The 22291-nt window shown below is 39.6% G+C and overlaps 1 protein-coding gene across 2 annotated transcripts in view; it reads right to left on the bottom strand.

The window, feature by feature from the left end:
* Nucleotides 1–22291, bottom strand: part of SLC35D2 (solute carrier family 35 member D2) — a 45240-nt gene that overhangs the window by 3136 nt on the left and 19813 nt on the right. The window contains exons 5-9 of one of the 2 annotated variants that reach the window (XM_045562728.1): nt 20359–20430; nt 19392–19460; nt 13977–14079; nt 12595–12687; nt 7917–7984 (exon numbers count right to left, since the gene is read on the bottom strand). In XM_045562728.1, coding sequence (XP_045418684.1) covers nt 7917–7984; nt 12595–12687; nt 13977–14079; nt 19392–19460; nt 20359–20430 — 405 coding nt within the window. The remainder of the gene's footprint in view (nt 1–7916; nt 7985–12594; nt 12688–13976; nt 14080–19391; nt 19461–20358; nt 20431–22291) is intronic. The other variant, XM_045562729.1, reaches the window with a different exon arrangement.

Genomic DNA, 22291 nt, shown 5'->3' with positions numbered 1-22291 from the left:
ACATTAAGCATTGACACTTACTTGTCAATACAATGACTACAGAATTGTGAACACACACCAGACAAGAAAACATACACACAGGAAAAGAATGTAGAATCCAGTCAGAGGGAAAGAAGTGAGTCATTCCAATCAAGTAGCAGAGGAAATTAGCTACAGCCTCAGTGGAGTGCAAAATTCCATCCATCCAAATCAGATGATTGTCTTGAAAGGGATTACCGTGGAAACTGGCTGACAATGAAACTTGAAAGGTACATGGAGAGCACAAGATGTGTGGGATTTTAAAGCTAAATCCCAGGGAGAGGGCAGGAGCTTGGATCCCTCACACTGCAAAGCAAACTCAACTCTAAGAAGGGGTTCAGTGCCCCTGGGGCTCAGGTAAACTCATCCTGCTAGAATTTAACACCCAGTCTCAGGTTCTATCTAGGCTCAAATCTCTGATTGTTACTAACAGAACCGGGGTCACAAACCTTCAACACCACCTCTGCTGGGATGAGCAGGCTTATGACCAGGGATGGTAGAGGGGGGAAAAATAGAGATAAAGTACATCAAGGTTTACATCAGGTTAAGGAATGAACTTAACTACAAACTCAAATTTTGTAATCTTCAGAATAATATGTGCATTTCTTATTAAGGTAATTAAAACAATTTGACAAGTTAAAGAAACTGTGGTTTTAATTTGAAATGTGTAATTGACATTAGACTTGCAATTTTAATTTGAAAGGAGTAAGAGAGTCTGAGGAAGTCTGTACACAGTAATTGAATGCTTTTTAAAAGGCTGATTTACCACATTTCCAAGCTTGGTTTATTCCATTTCAAAGAGTTGCTTAAGTACATAAAACAATCTACTAGCTTTGCTAGTCCAACCCTCAGGGGTTGGAACTGCTGAAGAAAAATCAGGCATATTACATTTGTATATGCAGCTTAAAATGTTTTAATTCACTAAGTTGTAAGTGGAACTAATTAACAGTAAATTGTTTAGGAGATTTTAATCAGTTAAACTTGAGTTAATAAGCCATTAATCAAATAAAAAAGTAAATGTTCTTACTTTCATAGAAAAATTACTAACTTTATAAATAAAGCAATAGTATTCATAAGTTGAACTCTAAGGCTTTTTAAATAGTTTTTAAAACAGTTACAATTTTAATAAATTCAATGTTAATTTAGAGCCTTGGGAGCTCCTATTCATGCATAAAATGAAAAAAACGTAAACGCTTAACCTGTTGTCACTGAGTCGCCAGGCCCTGGCAGTCAGAGCAGATCATCCACAGCACCTGCCCTGGGGGAGCTCAGAGTCTAATAAAATGAAAGACATACGTGGCACAGGGGTCCCAGCCCAACTCAGGGGGCACAGAGAAGCTTCTGTAGCCTTCCTAAACTTGAGAGCAGCCTTAAACCAAGGACAACGATGTTATTTACTTTTATTTTGCTTAAAAATTGCAACTCCAGGGTTGTTCCAATCGTGCAACATTCTCTCCATCTTACATCTTTATTACTGTTTTTTAAGAAAGGGGGGGTGGTGGCGGGGATGGGGGTGTCTCCCTGTGTTGCCCAGGCTGGACTCCTTGGCTCAAGGGATCCTCCCGCCTCAGTCTCCCGAGTAGCTGGAACCACAGGCGCGCGCCACCGCCTCCAGCTCCACCTACATCTTAATGAAACCACCTCGGCCTGCATTCAAAACTGGTCGATACCATAGATCTAAGATCCCAGCATCCATCTACCGCGAGTGTGGGCGACTAGGACATTCACTCAGCAGCTGGGCGGAGCCAGGGGAGGAGACTCCCTCCCTCCTAAGCAACAGACGGCAGCGAGGCAGAAAGGCTGCACTTCCCAACACACCCACTAGATGTCCCCAGAGAGAGCGCATATAAAACCAGTAGGCCCAAAGTAGTAGAATATTAATTTTTTAAAAAAGGAAGAATCTATTCCTGTATGCAAATAAGTACCATACGGTGCTAAGACAAAGACTCTGAACTAAAAGAAACTCTGTTAACTCAGTGCAAGGGAAACCACACCACTGTTAACACCAAGTATGTCAGCCTCCACATGACTGGTTTTGGTTTTAGCATCTGCGGATTAATAAAACGCAAAGATATTTAAAAGCATTGCTTAAATCTTAGTAATTTTTTTTCCATTCTGTATTTTTAAATCATTATATCATCTACGTACATTTGAAGAATAATAGCACATATATGTGGTGCGCATTTATTTAGCGGCAGAAGCCAGCTGCGTGTTCTGGCTCACAGTGCACCTGGGGTGTGGGTGCCCAGGCGGAAACCCCTGGACCAGAACCTCTGCTCAAAGGTTTCTTCATGTTTCTAAAAATGGCACAACAAAACCAACTGATTTACCCAAGGCTGTATGGTACACTCATGGCAGTCACAAACAACTCAAATGACCAAATTTTCAACTTGTTACTAATCACAGTTTCTTGCACAGGCATGTAGAGAAATTGAACACAAAGCCTCAAATAATGAAAGGCCACTTTTCTACTCCTTCTAGCAACCACAGTGCTACCCAAGCACATTATTCTCTTATAATTCCACATTTCAAAGAATTTCAAGTAACCTCATCTTGCCCATCTCTGGGGAAAACTTACCTGAGGACTCAGTGGTGTACCCGAGATGCACCAGGTCATGGGGCAACTATGGTGCATCAACTTTCCACTAAGCCTGCCTTGTTGGGAGAGGATGGGAATACGCCCATATCTTTATAGGCTCTGTCACCCCTGTGCCCACACAGTGAGCAGAACCCTGCTTTCTTTCTCTTGTATGCTGCATCTTCAGCAGTATGAGTTGAAGACCCCCAAATTAGAATACCTTTTATGCTGTAAGTAGGAAAAAATTGATTCTTCCGTGTTTTACTTAAGGAATATATTACTGCTTCAGGGGGATCGAAGAGCCTGCTACTGGGGCAGGCACAGATCAGAATAATCCTCTCGGGACCTGGGGGATTGGTGCCAGCCTCTGATACAAATGAACTGGAACCTGTAATTTCTCAGCAAGATTAAAAAGACCTGCAGCACTAGCTTTTAAAAAATCTAGTTTTCAACTTAAATTCCAGTCTATAATTTACTTTGACTGCACTAATTTATTTTAGCTCTCTATCTTCCTGAAGCAACTTCACTCCATCATATGTTCTATTTACAAACTCCTGATTACGCATAGTACCGTTTCCTAACACCATAGCTCAACAGAAAATTAAAAGTCTGCTCTGTCAAGTTTGGGCCATAATGTTGAAATACTGAAAGATCAAAATCCCTAAAGTCTTATTCTAAAAATCATAATCCCAAAAGATCAAAATCCCAAAAATTTATTTCTGGAAAAAATAATTTTAAAAAACTTTTTAAAAGACATTTATTTCTATCTTTTAAGGGGCAGAAGTCATAAGGATTGAATAATTTGGCAGGGGAGATTTCTTATGTTTTTTGACCATGTTTTCACACTTCTATGATCTCCGAAACACTCCCTGCACTTGTATTTGGACAGAAGTTGTGGTCCACCAATTTTATAAGTATATGCTGTCCACTGAAAGCCTGGTTATTGCTCAGTCATTGCAGTTAAGCAATCTGCTTTCACAGCACTAATAATAATTAGCTTTTAAACTTTTCACTTTCACCATGAAGGAGCCTTGTACACTTAACTTATCACAGCCCTTCTGTGAGAGAACAATTTCACAGATCTCTTCCACTGTGTCGTAAGGAGTGATATTCAACTTCCTCAATACCAAACCTGCATTAGTCAGGGTTCTCCAGAGAGACAGAAACAATAGGATACGTACATAGATAGATATATGAGAGAGGATTTATCAGGAGAATTGGCTCATGCAGTTGTGGAGACTGAGAAGTCCCCAGATAGGCCATCTGAAGGCTGGAGGCACTGGGATGCTGGTAGCGTGGCTCCCTCCACGTCCAAAGGCCTCAGGACCCACGGGGCTGCTGATGTAAGTCCTGGAGTCCAAAGCTGGCGAGACTGGAGTTCTGAGGTCCGAGGCAACAGAAGAAAAGTCTGTCCCAGCTCTCAGAGAGAGATCAGTTCACCTTCTGTATTTGTTCCCTCCGGGCCTACAGCCAATTGACTGATGTCCACTGACATACAGGGCAGATCTTCCCACCTAATGTACTCAAACTCACACGGCAACCTCCTCTGGAAATGCCCTCACAGACACAGCCAGCATAATGCTTTACGAGTTTCTAGGTATTCCTTAATCCAGTCAAGTTGACACCTAAAATGAAATCCACACATCTACCCACCCCTTGTCAACTTGGCACCCATCTGCATCTCTTTAAACCATACTTAATTTCCAAATAAAAACAATAACAAGGTAATAGTTTGGCCTAACGTGATGCAACCAATATTATGCAACTATCCTGCGTACAACCAAAAAGGCACTAATCCCTTTCCCAGAATTCAGCTTGCAGGATTTTAACATCTGAGATTTTTAATCTTTCAGGATTGGGATTCTGGGGATTTTAGCCTTTAGGGGTTTTGATCTTTTGAGATTTCAACATTTGGGGTTATGGTGTTCTGGACAGTGTCTTTTGGGATTATGATCGGCACCAACCCATTTACCATTCTACTGGCTTCTTAAAATACTTTTCTAAAGTGTAATAATTTTTTAAATTATTATTTTCAACTTGGAATAGAGGCTTGGTAGTTGGAAAAAAGCAAGTTGGAAATGCAAATTTGAAAGCAGTGAAAATCAATAGGAGGCTGAGTCAGGCTCCTCTGGTGTCCCTGGCTCAGACGTGCACGTTAACCCTGGGATGCCCCTTAGCACAGGTCAGGTGACAGGGGACAGCCCGAGCCCAGGGCCAGTGATCCAGAAAAACAAGGACGTGCTCAGAAGCTTACTGTGGAGATGCAAAGGATCTGACTGTAGTGTCCTTTGACTGAAAAACTGCAAGAAAGCAGGATTCTGAAAACTTCAGCATGCCAAAATTGAAGCTTCCTTGCAGAACAGTTTCAGAATTAAAACTTGACCATTGAAGGTAAAATATATGTAACAGAAGAAAAACTGTGGAAGCTACAGGCAATAAATACAGTCAAATCTGTCTGGGGTGAAAAGAGGACAGTCAAACTGAACAGGCTGTCCTCAAGAAACAGAAATATTAACAATACTGGCATTTTTTATGGAGCATTTTCTCTGTGTTTAGCACTGTTCTATATCCTCTGTACTATTAACTCATTCAATCTACATAACCCCAGCCTGTGAATCAGGTTTCCATTTTAAAGATAAGGAAATTGGGGCTCAGAGAGGTTAAGTAACTTGTCCAAATACCCAGAGCTAATAAATGCCAAAGCTAGGATTCAAACCCAGACTAGCTGATTACAGAATTCAGGCACTTAACCACTGGAATGATGCCATGATTTTAGTGTTCTCAGAAGGCCCACTTAAAAACTGACATCTACCTAGTTTTCACCCTTAAAGTTGGGAGAAAGCTGAAATGTTAATGATTTCATCATTTTTACCAATTTATTTATAATTACTTTCATGACATCTTCAATTGAAAAATGACTACTGATAATGTATTGATAATTCTTATCAAGAGTATTTGTTTTCTAAGAAGCACATTATTAAATGGAAAAAAATGTATGGAACTGTATACAGATGGAGCCATACTTCGGATGGGCAGGCCCAGAGAACGACAGCTCACAGCTCACAGCAGGAGCTGCCCACCCCTTCACCCACAGAGTTCAGCTGACCTTAGAGTGTTTACTTCTTGATTCTTTCATTGAATGGTTAAAAGGTAAAGTGCAAGTTAAAAAAAAAAAAAAACAGTATCTCATCAAGTTTACAACAAAATGAGAAGGCTTTGAAACTTGCTCTACAGTTCACAGGTGAATATGGGCTTAGCCAAGGAAAGGTGCTAGCCTGACTTTGTGTGGTACAGTTGATTTTTTTATTTTCCAATCACAGAGAAAAATAAAAGATGGTGTGACAAAGGGTGACTCACAAACATGGCTTAGTAGATTTTTTTTTCAAGGTTAAATGCTCTTAGTCAACAACTGGGAAAACTACAGATATTTTACTAAATTTATGCTTCCAACCATGGCAAAAGTACCCTAAAGGATTGCAGAACAAGCAGTGCCTGGAAAGGACACATTATTTGAGACACTGTTGGTCTTGAAAGATGCAAAGGAAGTCTCCCCAAATCCCTCCTTTGGAAAAGGGGGTACATGAGTCCAGAGTGACAAGGCATTAGGGCCAGGCAGCAGGCAGAGCAGCAGACAGTGAGAACAGCATGGGGTCTCCTTGGGTGGCAGAACAGCAGCGTCTAGAAACTGAGCCTTGGGCCAAGCTCCAGGTGGGGGGAGGGAAGGAGGACACTGAGTTCAAATTCTCAAAAAAGCCTGAAAAGGTCTAGGTCTGAGGCAACCCCTGGTTACTAGCGGAAGCACAAACAAGATTCTCAAATTCCCCTTTCCAGCCCACAGGACCAATCAAGATTAAGTAATATGCTTACAATCACAGGTCACCAGACATAGAAGAAAGCAGACCACAATGACAGTCACTCGAAACAACAAGCTATATATTAATACTTAGATTCTCAAGGACTGCAGATATTGGGATTGTCAGATGCAGAATACAGAATAGCTATGTATGTGACTCTTAAAGAAATATTATAAAAGGTATGGTCACAAAGATCACCAATGAAAGAGTGTTAGGAATGAACAGATTAAGTTTGGAAAAAAAAAAAAAGCTGTGGAACTTTCACAAATAAAATATAAAATTGTTAAAATCCAAAACTCCATCAATAGGTTAAACACTAAATCAGACAAAGCTAAAGAGAGAAGTAACGAATGGGAGGTATACATCAATATTCTTACTGCATGTGGTTACATCACTGCAATTAAAATCAAGTTTGAGAATTGAAGAGTGTTGATTAAAGAGATCCTGAGTTGTCTTAGTTTATTTACACATAATAAAAATTGTGGTAAAAAGGGAGCAGGGGGAATTTATCTTTCTTCACAGGAAAAAATCATTGGATGAGTAATTCCCTGAGACAGTAACTCAGAGACCCTCTCAGCATGGGAGAAGAGAGTGGTGCCTGCGTGGGGGTGCGGCCCAGCTCAGGAAAGAGACCCCCAGTCTTCCAACAGTGGTTGCCTCTAACCAGGGAAACTACGGCACTGGAAGCAGGGAAGAAAGGAGGGTAGCCAGTAATCCCAGCTTATTCTTTTGCGTTATTCTTTTGAATTATTCTTTTGAATTATTTACTAGTTACATGTATCATCTATTCATGCAAAGAAATTTTCAAGTTTTTACAAGATTAAAATAGATGCAAACTACATGGCCTTTCAACAGGAAGACACACCTAAAGAAAATTTCAAGGACAAGAGCCTAATTGTTGGACAACTCAGCAGCCCTGACATTTCTCATCAGAAATATCCTTGAATATAGCAGGTACAGCGCTATAAGAAAAGGTTGTCATTGCTACATAATAATGTGAGGAAGGGATCTTGGAGAACGCAGGACACAGTGACAAAGACAAAAACATAGTACTGCCTGGCACGGTGACATAGCCTGTAGTCCCAGTGACTTGGGAGGCTGAGGCAGGAGGATCACTTGAGCCCAAGAGTTTCAGTCCAGCCTGGACAACATAGTGAAACCTTGTCTCTTTAAAAAAAAAAAGCAAAAAACCTCAGTACTGCATTTGAGATGTCAGCTGACTTCATTTCAGACAAAATTTCAGAAATCAATAGACAACATTAGATTTTGGAGTAGAAGGGGACATTAGCATGACTGTCAAAAACAAAACAGTTTTGTGCTTGCTCCTGGTCTTTCAGGTTGGGCTTCTAGAGAAAGTCAGAGAAATGCAGACAAAGAGAGTTTGCAGAAGGGACAGAAGGTATATTTTGATTTGACTTGTCAAGCGATACCACCAACCAATGCTTCTACTTACTATGGTTTCTTACCCCAAAAAACAGGAAAGAAGAAACTGTATGATAAATACAACATTATTCCACTGGCTGAATTCAGTAGCCTATTATCAAAAAGAAAAAACTAGTGATTAGATTCATGATACTGCAGTTTAACTCTATTGATTTTACCAAACTGTGTGTTTTCATACAGGAACCAATTTCCAGACAGAAAATATAATTTTAAAAATCCTTCCCAAATAGGATATATAATTTTTTAAATCCTAGGTAATACTAGTTGTGTGACATTGGGCAACTTACTTTTCCTCCCTGAACCTCAGGTTTATTTTACAAAATGGGGATTATTAAAAAAACAAATAAACAAAAAGTTGTTTGTGAGAATTCAATGAAATTGTTTAGAACCTTGCTGGTGGCAAGTACAAAATGACAGCTATTGTTGAGGCTATCATTTATTTTACAAATATTTACTAATTTATACCCAAATTCAAGGTTGGGTTTACTTTTTATAAATAATCTTAGAAGAAAGTTTATTCTTAATAATATTGGCAAGAAAATTTAAGTTCATAAGCTGTTTTTAAGCACTTGCACATGCTTAGGAAGTATCATGAACAAATAAACTATTATTTTCTACTTACAAAGCAATCAAGTAATTGGGGTGGAGGAGATGGCAGACAGAGAAGTTTAAGACTCAGTTTCTATTCTCCAGGAACTTAATCCCTACTTGAGAAAATAAAATTAACCCTCTTGAAATGATAGGTACCAATAAAAAGGGAGTATTTTATAGATGATTTATCCCTTGCCTGTATCCAAAAAGGATTTTTTTTTCTGAGACAAGGTGTCGCTCTGTTACACAGGCTGGAGTGCAGTAGCAGGATCATAGCCTTGAACTCCTGGACTGAAGGGATCCTCCTGCTTCAGCCTACGGAATAGCTGGGACTATGGGCATGCTACCACACCTGGCTGATTTTTTAATTTTTTATAGAGATGGGGTCTCGCTATGTTGCTCAGGCTGGTCTTGAACTTCTGGGCTCAAGGGATCCTCCCGTATCGGCCTCACAAAGTGCTGAGATCACAGGCGTGAGCCACTGCACCCAGGCCCAAAAATGATTTTAAGGTGACTCAAGACTATACATAAGTATATGCTCAATAACATGATGAAATATAAGTTCTACTCACTTTCTATTAAGCAATACTTTGTTAGCCAAATGTTAGTAACTCTACATATTTAAAACTATTTAAATCTTTTTTAATTCAAATTTTTTAAATAATTAAAATGCAATTCTCTTCTCCAATGAGAACAAACTTGTCACTTTGTACTGTCTTGTTTCGTTAGTAATGCCTTGCCCACTTCTCTTAACAAAAAGATATGCATTAAATATTGGTAATTGTTGAAACTGGTTGATGAGTACATGGGGTCTGTCATACTATTCCCTCTGCTTTTGTATGTTTGAAAGTTTCCATGCATCACAAAGCTGTTTTTTAAATGCTTACTTGTGAAAGAAAAAACATAATATATATAAATCTGTCTTACTGGCAAGTCCCAAGCTAATCAAGGGGGCAGAAAACATCCAAGAGACTTAAAGCCAAAAAGTTAATGCTAAGGTAGTCAAAGATCAAAACAAAGTAAAATAACTAAAAGTATGGAAAACATTTAGTGTCTGAAATTAAAATAAAATTGGGAATAAGAGAAATACATAAGTCCCAAATTTTAAACCAAGAGTAGAAAAACGTTTATTTTCTCAAAACGCTTGCAGTATTTATGCAAACAGTAAAAAAAAAAAAACACCCAAAACTATATACTGTACTCCTGATACCACATAAACCACTGAGGGCTATTTAGTAATTTCCACAAAAATATGTAGATTCTTTGCCAACCTAAATTTTTATGGATTTTAGTTTTATTTGTTTCTTTAATAATAAGGCTACACTGGTGGCATTTTAAAAAATAATGCAGCATGACATTTATTTTAAAACAGGAAATAATTAAAGATGAATAACAATAAGGCACTTCCTCCTTTAGACTTACTGTTGCAGTAAAAGTATGTTGGAGGAGAATCTTCTTCATTTTGCACTTTGGGTTTTTTAAATCAGAAAAGTCCTGCTATGGCCGGGCGCGGTGGCTCACGCCTGTAATCCTAGCACTCTGGGAGGCTGAGGCGGGTGGATCGCTCGAGGTCTGGAGTTCGAGACCAGCCTGAGCAAGAGCGAGACCCCCGTCTCTACTAAAAAAAAAAAAATAGAAAGAAATTATCTGGCCAACTAAAATATATATAGAAAAAATTAGCCGGGCATGGTGGCTCATGCCTGTAGTCCCAGCTACTCGGGAGGCTGAGGCAGTAGGATCACTTAAGCTCAGGAGTTTGAGGTTGCTGTGAGCTAAGCTGACACCATGGCACTCACTCTAGCCAGGGCAACAAAGCGACACTCTGTTTCAAAAAAAAAAAAAAAAGTCCTGCTATTTATCCCCATTCACCAACTGTAACACTGTAACACACCAGATGTACTTTGAACCTATTGCAGTGATTCACATACTAAAAGAAAGTTCACCCACTGAGTATTTTCCAAGGGCCTAATTTGTTAACAAGAGCAGCTGTCATGTCTCAAGTTGTTAACCAGAGATAGAATCAAGGTACTGTTAATAGATCTATAGACTGCCTAAGTCCAAAGTCTCGGTATTAAATTCCCAGAGCAGTGAGTCACACACACAAGTTTTACCATCTCTCTGATCCTCTCCATGTCTCTAGCCCCAGTTAACCAGGAAAAATGACTCATCAAATTTCTCTTTCCATTAACAAGAGGAGTTAACACTTTGCTGTAATTCATCATCAGCTTTTGGTACAGTCAAACCAAACTTGGCAGATAAAATGCAATTTTATATTATAGGCTAACACACCTAATTACATAAATTTACTTCTTTATTGTATTTGGTTCACAATTTAATAATTTTTGCATGATAATCATTACAGGCAGGTAGTAACTTCTGAAAACACCATGCTGCAAATTTATAAGTCAATGACTTGGATGTGGGAACACGTATTTTTATTTAAACAATGTTATAAATTATTAACAGAATACACCTATTCTATTTTACTCAAAAGTTACCCAAAATTCAGTTTCTGGTCACTATGCTATTCATAACATTGCTCCTATGGGAAAGTATGTTTTTAGTTCCAATCAGGTATTCTAACAGTTTCTAGATTTCTATTTCTGGAATTAAATATGTATCTGAAAAAGCTATAAAACACCAGAATTTCAGGACACATAAACTCCAGTGATTCAAAAGAAAAATTAATTTCTATAATAATGAAATGAGAACAGCCACTAGGACCACTTCATTAAGAAGATTTTATAATTTTGTTTTGTGTAATGTTGGTGACACTGACTCGATTTAAAATCAATCAATGGTAGCTGAAAAATAAATATTGTGCAGACCAGATATTCTTCCCCGCTCATTCTTATTAGAGAGATGCAGGTTGCCGGCTCTACCTTCTAACACTGAATTAAGAGGGAAGCCCAGGTTTACACAGGGTTCTGATTAACACAAAACAAAGAGCTATTTATCACGATTGGTGCTTTCTGGTGGTTTTCAATATAAACACGTGAAAATGGCTGTTTACCCTGGGGACTTGGCTGCTAAGCCTTCTGCTGTTCCCTCCTTCTAGGAAAGGAATTGAACACATGAGAAAGTATAGCTGGAGAAAGAACATCCACCCCAGGAGTACACAGGCACCTGTAGCATTCCTAAGTCGTTCAGACCCTAAAAGGGCTACAAGTGGGATTGACTTTCAACTGCCATGCACTACACACCTATGCTGACTGCTAAATATAGAAATACTATCATGTCCGTGGGTAAATGGCCGCTACACAGGGCCCCTCCGAACCCCCAGCCCCAATCTAGCAATGAGAGGGTTAACACCTGGCCAGTCCAGGATTGGCTCTGTGGGTGGAGGCCTTGCTGGACCAGGAATTTTTCTCACATGAACTTAAACATCTCCCTTAAACTATAGGCAAAATTCTTAGAAGGTGTATGGGTGGTGACTTTCTGCAGAAGTCAGGGCTTGCACCCTCCACGGTGCCTGTCATGGATGTTAATGCAAGAGCTTGGGCCTAGCATCCTACTACTAACTTACCATTTATTTGTCTCTAGATATGGTTACCAGGGCAAATACTAAAAGAACAATACCTTCCCAAAATTCAAACGTGGATCCTGGAATATTTAGAGGTAAAATGGCATGATGTCTAGGATTTGTTTTAAAATATTCCAGGAGGGAACAGACAAAACAAGAATGGCAAAATGCCTAAGTATTGAAGCTGGGTGGTGGGTATGTGCCAATTCATCGAATTATTCTCTCCACTTCGTGTAATGTTTCAAAACATCCATAATAGAAAGTGACAAATAAATAAATAAACCCATTTTTTTTAACTATGAAAATCCCCTTCTAGGGTAAGTAGCTTTCCCAGGGTCCCCACATCAGCAATGGGGGGTAATGGGACTCAAACTCAGACTCCTGGATGCCTCCCACATAGCCAACGATCAATGCCAATGCAAGGGCAGTGCCAGAAGTGTTATCAGGGCAATCAAACATCTTGCTTTCATGTAGCCTCCTGGTAATTCTCGCTACATTTACACTTTTTAATCTCAGTGAGTACCCAATGTTCAATATTAAAATTTAAAAAGATGGCTGAGTAAGACTAATGATTGTCATCAGCTCACCTGTTGCAGGTCTCCAGTGGAGACGCTAATAATAAAAGTTGGGATAATCATGAAGCAGGCATTGTAGAAAAGCACTCCATATTTCCCTAGCTCCTGCAAAAAAAAAAAAAAAAAAAAACCCATGCAATTTTAGAAACATGAAGTGTCAGATTTCCTGGAGCCATTTATACAACTGCATATTTATGCAGAGTTAGAATATGCATTCTGATCAACTCTGTATTGGAATATATTCAACAAATTTCTGATATAAAATGCTTCATTTCAAGTATCTATGATTTCAGAATAAACACTGTTTTACACCAAAATTACAGATTAAACAGATGAAGATGGAAAGCCTCCAAGGCTCTATCCATCTCTAACATTCTAATTGTGTGGGTTTCTTTTTTTTAAAAAGCATGTTATTCAAAATGGGAAATCCGCAAGAAAATAAAGAACATAAAAATGTTAATGTAAACAGAACTCCTTAAAAACATCTGCTCTTCCCATTAAAGAACAGCAGCATTATATATTTACTTTCATTAAAGTGGCTACACCACTTCTCCACCGTTTTTAAAAAAGGATGACATATTGTGATTCTCAAAAGGCAACAAACCTGGTTTTGTAAAACAGCCACTGTTAAAAAAAAAATGGCCATGCAGAAAAAAATGAGCACAGATAAAAAAAAAAAATAGCTCATGGAAATAAGCCTGTCATCAGAGTGAACTTCCTCACTCAACACAAAGAACTTGGAACAAAGAAACATATGCCTGGCTCATCCTCCCGAGCTTCCTGTAACAGCTGGGGCTGGGTGCCAGTGGGGGCCTTGGTTTGACAGGCAGCCACATGGAAGAAAAGCTCATCTGCCCCCAGCCCCTTATGACTACAAGAGGCGGTTACTGCTTGACAGGACCTTACAAATTACCTATTCCAATCATCTCATTCCACAGATGGGGAATCTGAGGTTTGGAGAAGTTAAGGTTCAAAGTCACAATGACTAGTAACTAGCAAAACTTGAGTCTGTAACCCATGTCTCCAGACTCCGAAATGAGTGCTCTTAGAACAAACATCATGACCTCTGATTTTGCCTTGATCACTGATGACGCTGGTTAAAAAAAAAAAAAAAATTAATTCGTCTTTCAAAATCATCCCCTTTTTATATATTCTGAGTGTGCATCTAAAATAATGGCATCTCTTCCCTTATCTAATTTTCGTCCAAAATTTTGCAAGACGAGGAATAACAAGAATTTATACAGACAGAGAGAAATGAAAAGAAAGTAGTAATTCATAGACCTTATTACATAAATTAAGTTACATGCAAACCATACAAACTCATTTTTGTTTTCCAGGTAATTTCAGGGCTCAGAGGGTGAAGCCTAAAAGCCATAGGAAGGAAGATTTGGTACCTTAGGATCCATCTTCTGTTTGGTATAAACTCCGTTTGCTGCTGTGAAGACATCATTCAGGAACACAAAAATATAGCCTTCCAAGTTAAATGCAAGGTCAGAACTAGTGAAGAGAACACAAAAGGAGAATGATTATTCAGAAACTCACAGCATGGTCTCCAAGCCCGCCTGTTTCACCTTTCCCTAACCAAATCCACTTTTCTGTGGCACATTTTCCCTCCTTTGTGGTAGGGAATGCTTAATTCCTCTGCTTTGCCTACACACAAAAACAAAACCAGCCCATCAGGTGGTTTCAACTCAATCTTGAATGGCTCCAAACCAGAGAGACATTAACCATATTCCTTTAACTGCAAAGCCCTTTCTTTTACTAACTGATAAATTGCATAATAATTGGTGAGCCCTGACTTCTGTAAGGCGAGTGACTTGCCCAACCCACCCACTGGCTTTGCCTATTGTGGTAAACAGGGCCATCCCCAGGGTGCAGCTAGAGCAGGACAGCTGGGCTGTGACTGGGGCCAGAGGGGTCAAGGGAGAAGTGACACCTCCATCTGGTGCCCTAACAGTGCCCTGTCCATCCAAAAGGCAAGGCAGGTCTCCATCCTGGTATGCAACTCCTCCAAAACTGTGTTTTTCCCATTTTTTTTGAAATCTATTCTCTCCAATTTCCATTTTAAAAAACACCAGAATAAAAGTGTTTGGGTGGCTATGACATAGGGGACAAGAAGGAGAACAACAGCTGAGCCATGATGTGGTTCGCCCACCTGCACTTGATCCTTGCAGACAGCACCAGACCCATGTCATAATTCATAAATACAAATTGCCAGAGAGGAAAATCTATCCTCTTAGGTTCAGTACCTGGGGGCCTGCGAATTTAACTGACAAAAGACAGATTAACAGGAGAAAAGGAATACAAATCGAATTAATATTTTATGTGCACGGGAGATCACAGAAAAGTAAAACTCAAAGAAGCAGTTAGGCTGGGGGACTTACATAACATTTTAACAGGAAAGGGGGTTTGCGTTGTGAGGGACAAATAAATTGTGGGAAAGTAACACATGAGGGAAAATAATGGAAGAGAAGGGTTATTTTAGAGTTTGTTTATGCAGACTCATCACTGGCTGACTCTTGGCTCGCTCCAGTAATAAGAGTTGATCTCCTCTTCCTGGTACAGGAGAAGGGGCCACCTTCACCAGGGGAAATTTATGCCCTGCTTTTATGCAGTAAAGGAGAAGGCGGCAAACTCTTCCTGCATCTGTTAACTCTCAATTGTCTTCAGCTCAAAACAACCCTCATCCCAAAGTGGTGTATTGTGGGTGGCATATCCTGAATCACCTTCAATATCAAGATAAGATTATCTCTAACCAAAGAGAATGAAATAGAGAAACAAAATTGCATAGAAATCTGAATGCAAATCAAATCAGATTTTTCCTTGAGGCTTCTACCAGTATTATTACCTACAAATATATTTGTGAGAATGTAAATTCATTCATCAGAACTTTCTGGCTCAATTACAAAAAAAAAAAAATTATTTTCTCAAAATAAGAGTCTTCCAGCCAGGTGTGGTGGCTCACGCCTGTAATCCTAGCACTCTGGGAGGCCGAGGCGGGAGGATCGCTTGAGCTCAGGAGTTGGAGAACCGCCTGTACAAGAGTGACATCCCCAGCCTCATTAAAAAAAAAAAAAAGAAAAAGAAGCCAGGCTTCAAGGTGTGTGTGCCTGTAGTCCCAGCTGCTCAGGAGGCTGAGGCAGGAAGATTGCTTGAGCCCAGGAGTTAGAGATTGCAGTGAGCTATGGCCACACAGTGGGACTCTGTCTCAAAAAAAAAACAAAAAAAACAAAAAAAAAAACAGTCTTCCAAATCTCTTGTCTGCCCATGTTTGATTCACTGTTAAGAAGAGACGTCAGAGTTGAATGAGTAGAAAAAGCCAGGTTTCCTGAGGCTTGGGAGAAGGTACTGCCCACTTCCATACAGAGTCCGAGGGAAATGCCCAGAGCTCTTCTCCATTCCGGAGACCCAGCATTCGGAACAGTGCTGCCCCCACTCCCAGAAGCCTTGGCTGCAGTCAGGAGGCTCACCCATCACTCCTTTAGGCCAGCAGTAAAGCACTGAAGTTTGCAAAGAATTTATTTATTTAATCAATTAGAGCAGATTCATGGTTAACCTTTGTGGTTAACCATGGCCCCAACCATTTAGGGCCATTCACAGACATTCTATTACAACTTTCTCTGGCCATGTGACTTGCTTTGGTGAATAAAATGTAAGAGAAAGTGACACATGTCATTTCCGGGCAAAAGTTTAAGAGCCAGTGCACAACTGTCCACATTCCCTTTCCCTGCCTGTTTGACTGAGAAGGCATCCTTTTTTTTTTCTTGAAAGATTTAGGGGTACAAGTGGTTTTGGTTACATGAATTGTATAGTGGTGATGTCTGGGTTTTTAGTGTACCCGCCACCTGAATAGTGTACACTGCACCCAGTAGATGGTTTTTCTTGCCTCACTCCCCTCCCTCGCTCCCCCCTTCTGAGTCTCCAGAGCCCATGGTATTTACCGCTCTGTATGGCCCCCGAGAAAGCGCCCTTTGTGGCAGGGATTCCATCAGGCTGGGTCCCCGAGGAACCACGCCGGGCCGAGCCCTCCCACAAGCACTGACTGATGCTGTGTTACATGTGTGGCACGGGCAGGACACATCTGCTGTGTTAAACCACTGAGATTGTGTTGTGGCGGTTGTTAGTTACAGCAATATAAACTGGCTCACCTGACAGAGTGTGATCTAGAATTCCTTGCATTTGGATGCGCTAGCTTGAATGAGAGAAAGAGGGGTCCCAGCTGGCCCACAGCTAAGCATTGTGAATGTCCCCCACCTGAGGTGACCCATTCTGTGAGTGCTGGAGGAAGGGCAAAGCTGAGCACTGCTACTCAAGGCTGGCTCTTGGGTAAAAGTTAGATGCTTTCAGAAACATGGTTTACTTTCAGATCATTAGAGTGCCATGACATATGCTGAACATGAGCTGCATTTCCACTCCCTGGTTCTGGAAACGTGCCCACATACACACGGCATCTGAAGTGCCATTTCTCACCGGAGACTGACAAACAGATTTATAAACCATTTTTTGTAAAACTCTTCAACTGGCTCTAAGTCAGTAGTTTTCAAACTGAGCCCTAAGGAACCTGGGAGAGAGTCGCTGCACAGGGGAGACTCCAGAGTGCTGTGGAGGGCACTGAAGGAGCTGAGGGTATTTCACCCCAAAATATGACACCTTGGTATGTTGATTGCTTTAAATTAAAGGTCCTTGAAGGTAAGCAGATGCAGGAAGAGGCTCTTATCTGATGTTCTCTCTCTTTTCTTTTTCTGAGACAGGGTCTCACTCTGTTGCCCAGGCTCAAGTGCAGTGGCGTCATCATAGCTCACTGCAACCTCCAACTCCCAGACTCAAGTGAACCCCCTGCCTCAGTCTCCACAGTAGCTGGAACTACAGGCATTCGCCATCATGCCCAGCTAATTTTTCTATTTTTTGTAGAGACAGGGTGTCACTATGTTACAATGCATGTTAAGATAAATTTGTGTGTCTTTTTCTCCAATTAATTTGCCTTTTCAGTTCCTTTTTTTTTTTTTTTTTTTTTTGAGACAGAGTCTCACTTGGTCACCTGGAATAGAATGCAGTGGCATCATCATAGCTCACTGCAACCTCAAACCTCCCGCCTCGGCCTCCCAGAGTGCTAGGATTACAGGTGTAAGCCACCATGCCCGGCTGCATTTGACTTGATATAAATCTTTCCTGTAGCCAGACTTTAGGGTATGGGCTTTGCCATGACACTGATAAGGTAGAATAATAAAGCCATTGATAATCTCATTCAAGATCAGGATCTTCAGCTGGTCATCTCTGCTGAGGCCAAATGAACATTGAAAAGCTCTGGTTTGCTCGCTCTGATAGATGAAAAGGCCCAATGGGCCTTTCAGTTCCTCTTTTAATGAAACTTCAGAGGGCAGAGAGGAAGCTTCCCCCCTTATCCCCTATGGCATCTTGCACAGAGCCCCTCCCTTGTTAGACACTTTACTCATATGATCTCATTCCGACAAAAGTCTTCATGGCTGAAACAGGCTCTGAGCGCTGCTGTTCAATGGCCGTGGTGGCACTATACCAGAGGTGTGAAACAGCGCTGAAACCAGAGACAGGAGCTGTCAAGGGGACAAACTCAGCCCACAAGGAAGAGGGAGATACGGATGAAACAGAAACATTATTAATAATAATAACGCTTGGTCTACACAAGGGACTGAATACATTTATAATAATAAACATCATTATTCTTGCTAATAATACCTGTCACCATCTAGTGTATATTTTTTTCACCTATTTCTTTTGCTTACTGTCTGTCTCCACCATCTAGAATGGAAGGTCCATGAAGGGAAGGATTCTTGTCTGTTTCGATAATTGCTGGATCCCCCGCACCTAGCACGAATCCTGCCATACCCCAAATGACCCTGTGAGGTGGATGCTATTTTAATCTCCATTTTAAAGTTGAAATAACTGAGGCACAGAGAGGTTAAATAACTTGTCCCTGATTATACATCTAGTAAGTGCAGAGCCTAGAATAAGGTCCCAGGCATCCCAGCTCTGCAGAGGACACTCTTACTTAACACGCAATTCATGATTCAGAATCCTCAGGTCTAAAGGAGTTAACAAAACAAGTTTAACCGAAATTCTTCCAAGCTTTTCTTTCTTTCCTTCATTCAAGTAAGTGTATTTTCTATTATGGCCTTTACAGATGAGGAAACTGGGGCACAGAGAGGCTGAGAAACGGCTGACGAAAGGCAGAGCTGGTTCTGAACCCAGGGAACGTAACTGCACATCTGCGTCATCCACCGCATTCTAACAGACAGCAATCTGGGGACCCACTTGCAAATGCAGACCTGGAGCCTCTCATTCCTGCTCTTGTGTATTAATGATTAAGGTAGTAGTCAGGCACCAGTGCTGCTCGTATTCCAAACATACAAATGCATTTAGTGACAGCATTCTACTGCTGGAAATAGCGACTGCTAAGGTCTCATGGGATAATACAACAAATCAGCATACAAGGGCTTTAGAAATCTGTTATTATTAATCAAATGCCTAAGAACTTCTCAAGTAAAATTTTTATACTGAGGATAAACATTCAGTAATTGCTAATTTTTGTAGAGCAAAGTTCTATTAATATCTTGCAATGCTCTCTTTAGACATTCTCAGAAATGTTCTGGCCAAGAGGAGACCCAGTCTGACTTTCACAGGAACACATGGGGATTCCACTAACTTCAACAGATTTGTCTCTTGGCTGCCCAATTCAACTGCAGCCAGATGGAAAATGAAAAACTGAGGACGGGGCTGGGCCTATTGTCAAAGACACAAAGAAGTTATTGAGCAGAAACAGTCCAAAGTCTTACCCAGCTGCTATGAAAGCCCCAAGAATGATGGCAAAGACACTGACAATGATGTTCACTGAATACTGCTTCCTGTGATAAATAAATAAGAAAGGGGAAAGGAGGGGTAAGGGAAAAATTTTAAATATAGGTAATATTTTTAAAACATATAAAAGACATTTAAAACGTAAAATAGACATTAACAGTTTTATAGCTAAAACCTAATTGACAATGCTTTATGTACAGAAAGCACTGAAAGTGTGTCTAAGTCAGATTAAATTTACACTATTTCTTAAGCAGTTTTCTTAATCTAATAATAAACTGATTTCTGTGTTCTCACTAGAGAGATGCTGGGACAAAATACAGAAGAGCTCTTGCTTGAAGGTCTAGGTTATATGGACTTATAATGAGCATTCAAAGATTTAAGATAAAATTCAATACTAGGGCTTAAAACATTGGACCATCAACCAAAATTCATTGCTAAATGATCTTCATAGCAAAATCAAGAATCACTGTTCTGGATGTCACACTATTCTTATGGGAAATTTTTATACCAACACTATAAAGATTAATTTATCCTGATGTTCTATCATAATCACTGCCTCAGAATTGACATCCCTGATATCCTGCACTCCTATACGCACACATGGGAAATTTTTCTTGTGTATTCCAAAATTACCATATATTCCATCTGGCTCAGGAAACAGATTTACATCTGTTTTGGAGTGGGTTTTTTTTTTCTTTTTTATAATTTTCTACCACGAACATGCATTACTTGTCAAAGGTAAAATTACAATTTAAAAAAATCCCTCGTTAAGTTCTTAGGGAATCACAGAAACAGGCAGCGGCTTTTAAGTGAATTTGTCCTTAAGTTATTGCAACTAGCAATTCAAATTAACTATTTGGAAAGATGACTAGATGGTGAGAATTTGCTGGAGAAAAATAATGTACAGGCTGGGGACACGTGGACTGGAGGAAAAACAAAAATCACCCGAGGATGATGGTTTCCAGGAGCAAAGTAAGTGGAATGGTAAATTTCCTGAGGACGGTGAACATCGGCAAGCTGTCAGGAAAAAGTTCAAGTATAACGTCAGATACCAAGTGTGAGTAGGGTTTTTTTTAAAACACATTTTACATTTTTAATTAAGCATATTAATTTTAAAAATTAAATACATATAAGGAATGAACCTCAATTCTCACAGCTGCCATTAGCAAAACACATTAAATAATAAAAACAAATGAAAATTAAATGATTTTACCACTTTCATTTATCAGCTGTTTAAAACACCATACCATCCAACTGCTACAAAGATTGTGCTAAAAAAACTAGTTCACAATGTGAACCAATACACCTTTTCACAAATCAAGTTGGGACTATGTATCAATAGTCATTAAGTGGTCTTAATTATTTCAACCTAATTATTTCTTGTTGGGAAACTTTTCCTAAGGTAGTAATCCAAAAGAAAGAAAAAAAACAGGTGCATAAATGTTTTCACTGTAGCATCTTTGGGAAAAACATCAGAAACAAACTAAACGTCAGACAACAAAGCCTTGTCAAATAAATTATGACACATTTACTTAAGGGAGCATGATACACATAACTCTACAATACAAAGACTACTGGAAAATAAATATTAAATAAAACAAAAAGGATACAAAACAATGTAGCCTAGGACTCTAACAAGATACATTCTGTGTATGGAAAAAGACTTTAAATGAGTATTTAAACTTGCATGTTAATCACTTCTCAGCCTTTTGGCTAAAATCAAGTGTAAAATCGCATATTAAAAGATGAAATTATAGGTGATTTTTTTCCTCCAAACTTTATGTAATGAGGCTACATCGCCTTAAAAAAGACATACTTAAGAACCTTTCACCCACTCTTAACACCCAGAGATTCCAGGCTACAGCTCAATACCCAGCCAACAGACTGCCAAGGCTGCAGCAGCCCACCTGCACCTGCCTCCTGATGTGACCCTGAGAAGACAGTGAGCTGGGGGAGGAGGTCAGAGCCAGAGGGACCGCCCAGGAGGGAGAGCGGGCAAGCCCACCCTGCGAGACCGGAGGATAGGCTTCATAGCATCAAGGACACTGTGTATAGAGAGCAGGTGCAGAAAGAATTTTCAAAAACTTTATATCCACACTTAAAGATGTTTTATGAGTCTGGCTTAAATTATCTTTCTCAAGGCAGGCAACAACAACAAAAAAGTCTTATATTTTCAACTAAGTTCAAAAAGCTGATTTTTAGATGATGTCTTTTGAAAACAAAGTATACTTAATGGTATTCATTAAAAGCTGAATGTTTTCTCCCAAAGATCAGGAACAACATCAGGATATTCACTCTCATCACTACATCTATTCAACACTGTACCTGAGGCTCTAGACAGGGCAATTAGGCAAAAAAAACAATGAATAAACATCCAATTTGGAAATGAATAAATAAAGCTATCTCTACTTGCAGACAACATCCTATAGATAGACAGATAGATAGATAGATAGATAGATAGATATAGAAAGTCCTAAGGGAGACACTAAAAAAGTATTAGAACTGATAAATGAGTCAAGCAAGTGTACAGGAAACAAAATGAATACATAAAAATCAGCTGTACTTCTATACCCTAGCAATGAGCAATCCAAAAATGAAATTGACAAAGCAATTCCACTTACAACAGCATCAAAAAGAATAAAGTTCTTAGGAATAAATTTAACAAAAGAAGTGTAAGACTTGTGTGCTGAAAATGACAAAACATTGTTAAAAGAAATTAAAGAGGACCTAAATAAATGGAAAAACACATCCATGTTTGTTCATCCTAAATAAATGGAAAAACACATCCATGTTTGTTCATGGATCAGAAGACTTCATGTGAAAATGGAAAGATTCTCCAAATAGACACACAGGTTGCTATAGTTTGGATATTTGAGCC

Source organism: Lemur catta, chromosome 10 (genome assembly GCF_020740605.2).
Source record: "Lemur catta isolate mLemCat1 chromosome 10, mLemCat1.pri, whole genome shotgun sequence".
NCBI classification, from domain to species: Eukaryota; Metazoa; Chordata; class Mammalia; order Primates; family Lemuridae; genus Lemur; species Lemur catta.
The sequence above is the reverse complement of the archived record's forward strand: the minus strand, read 5'-3'. Positions and strand labels throughout refer to the sequence as shown.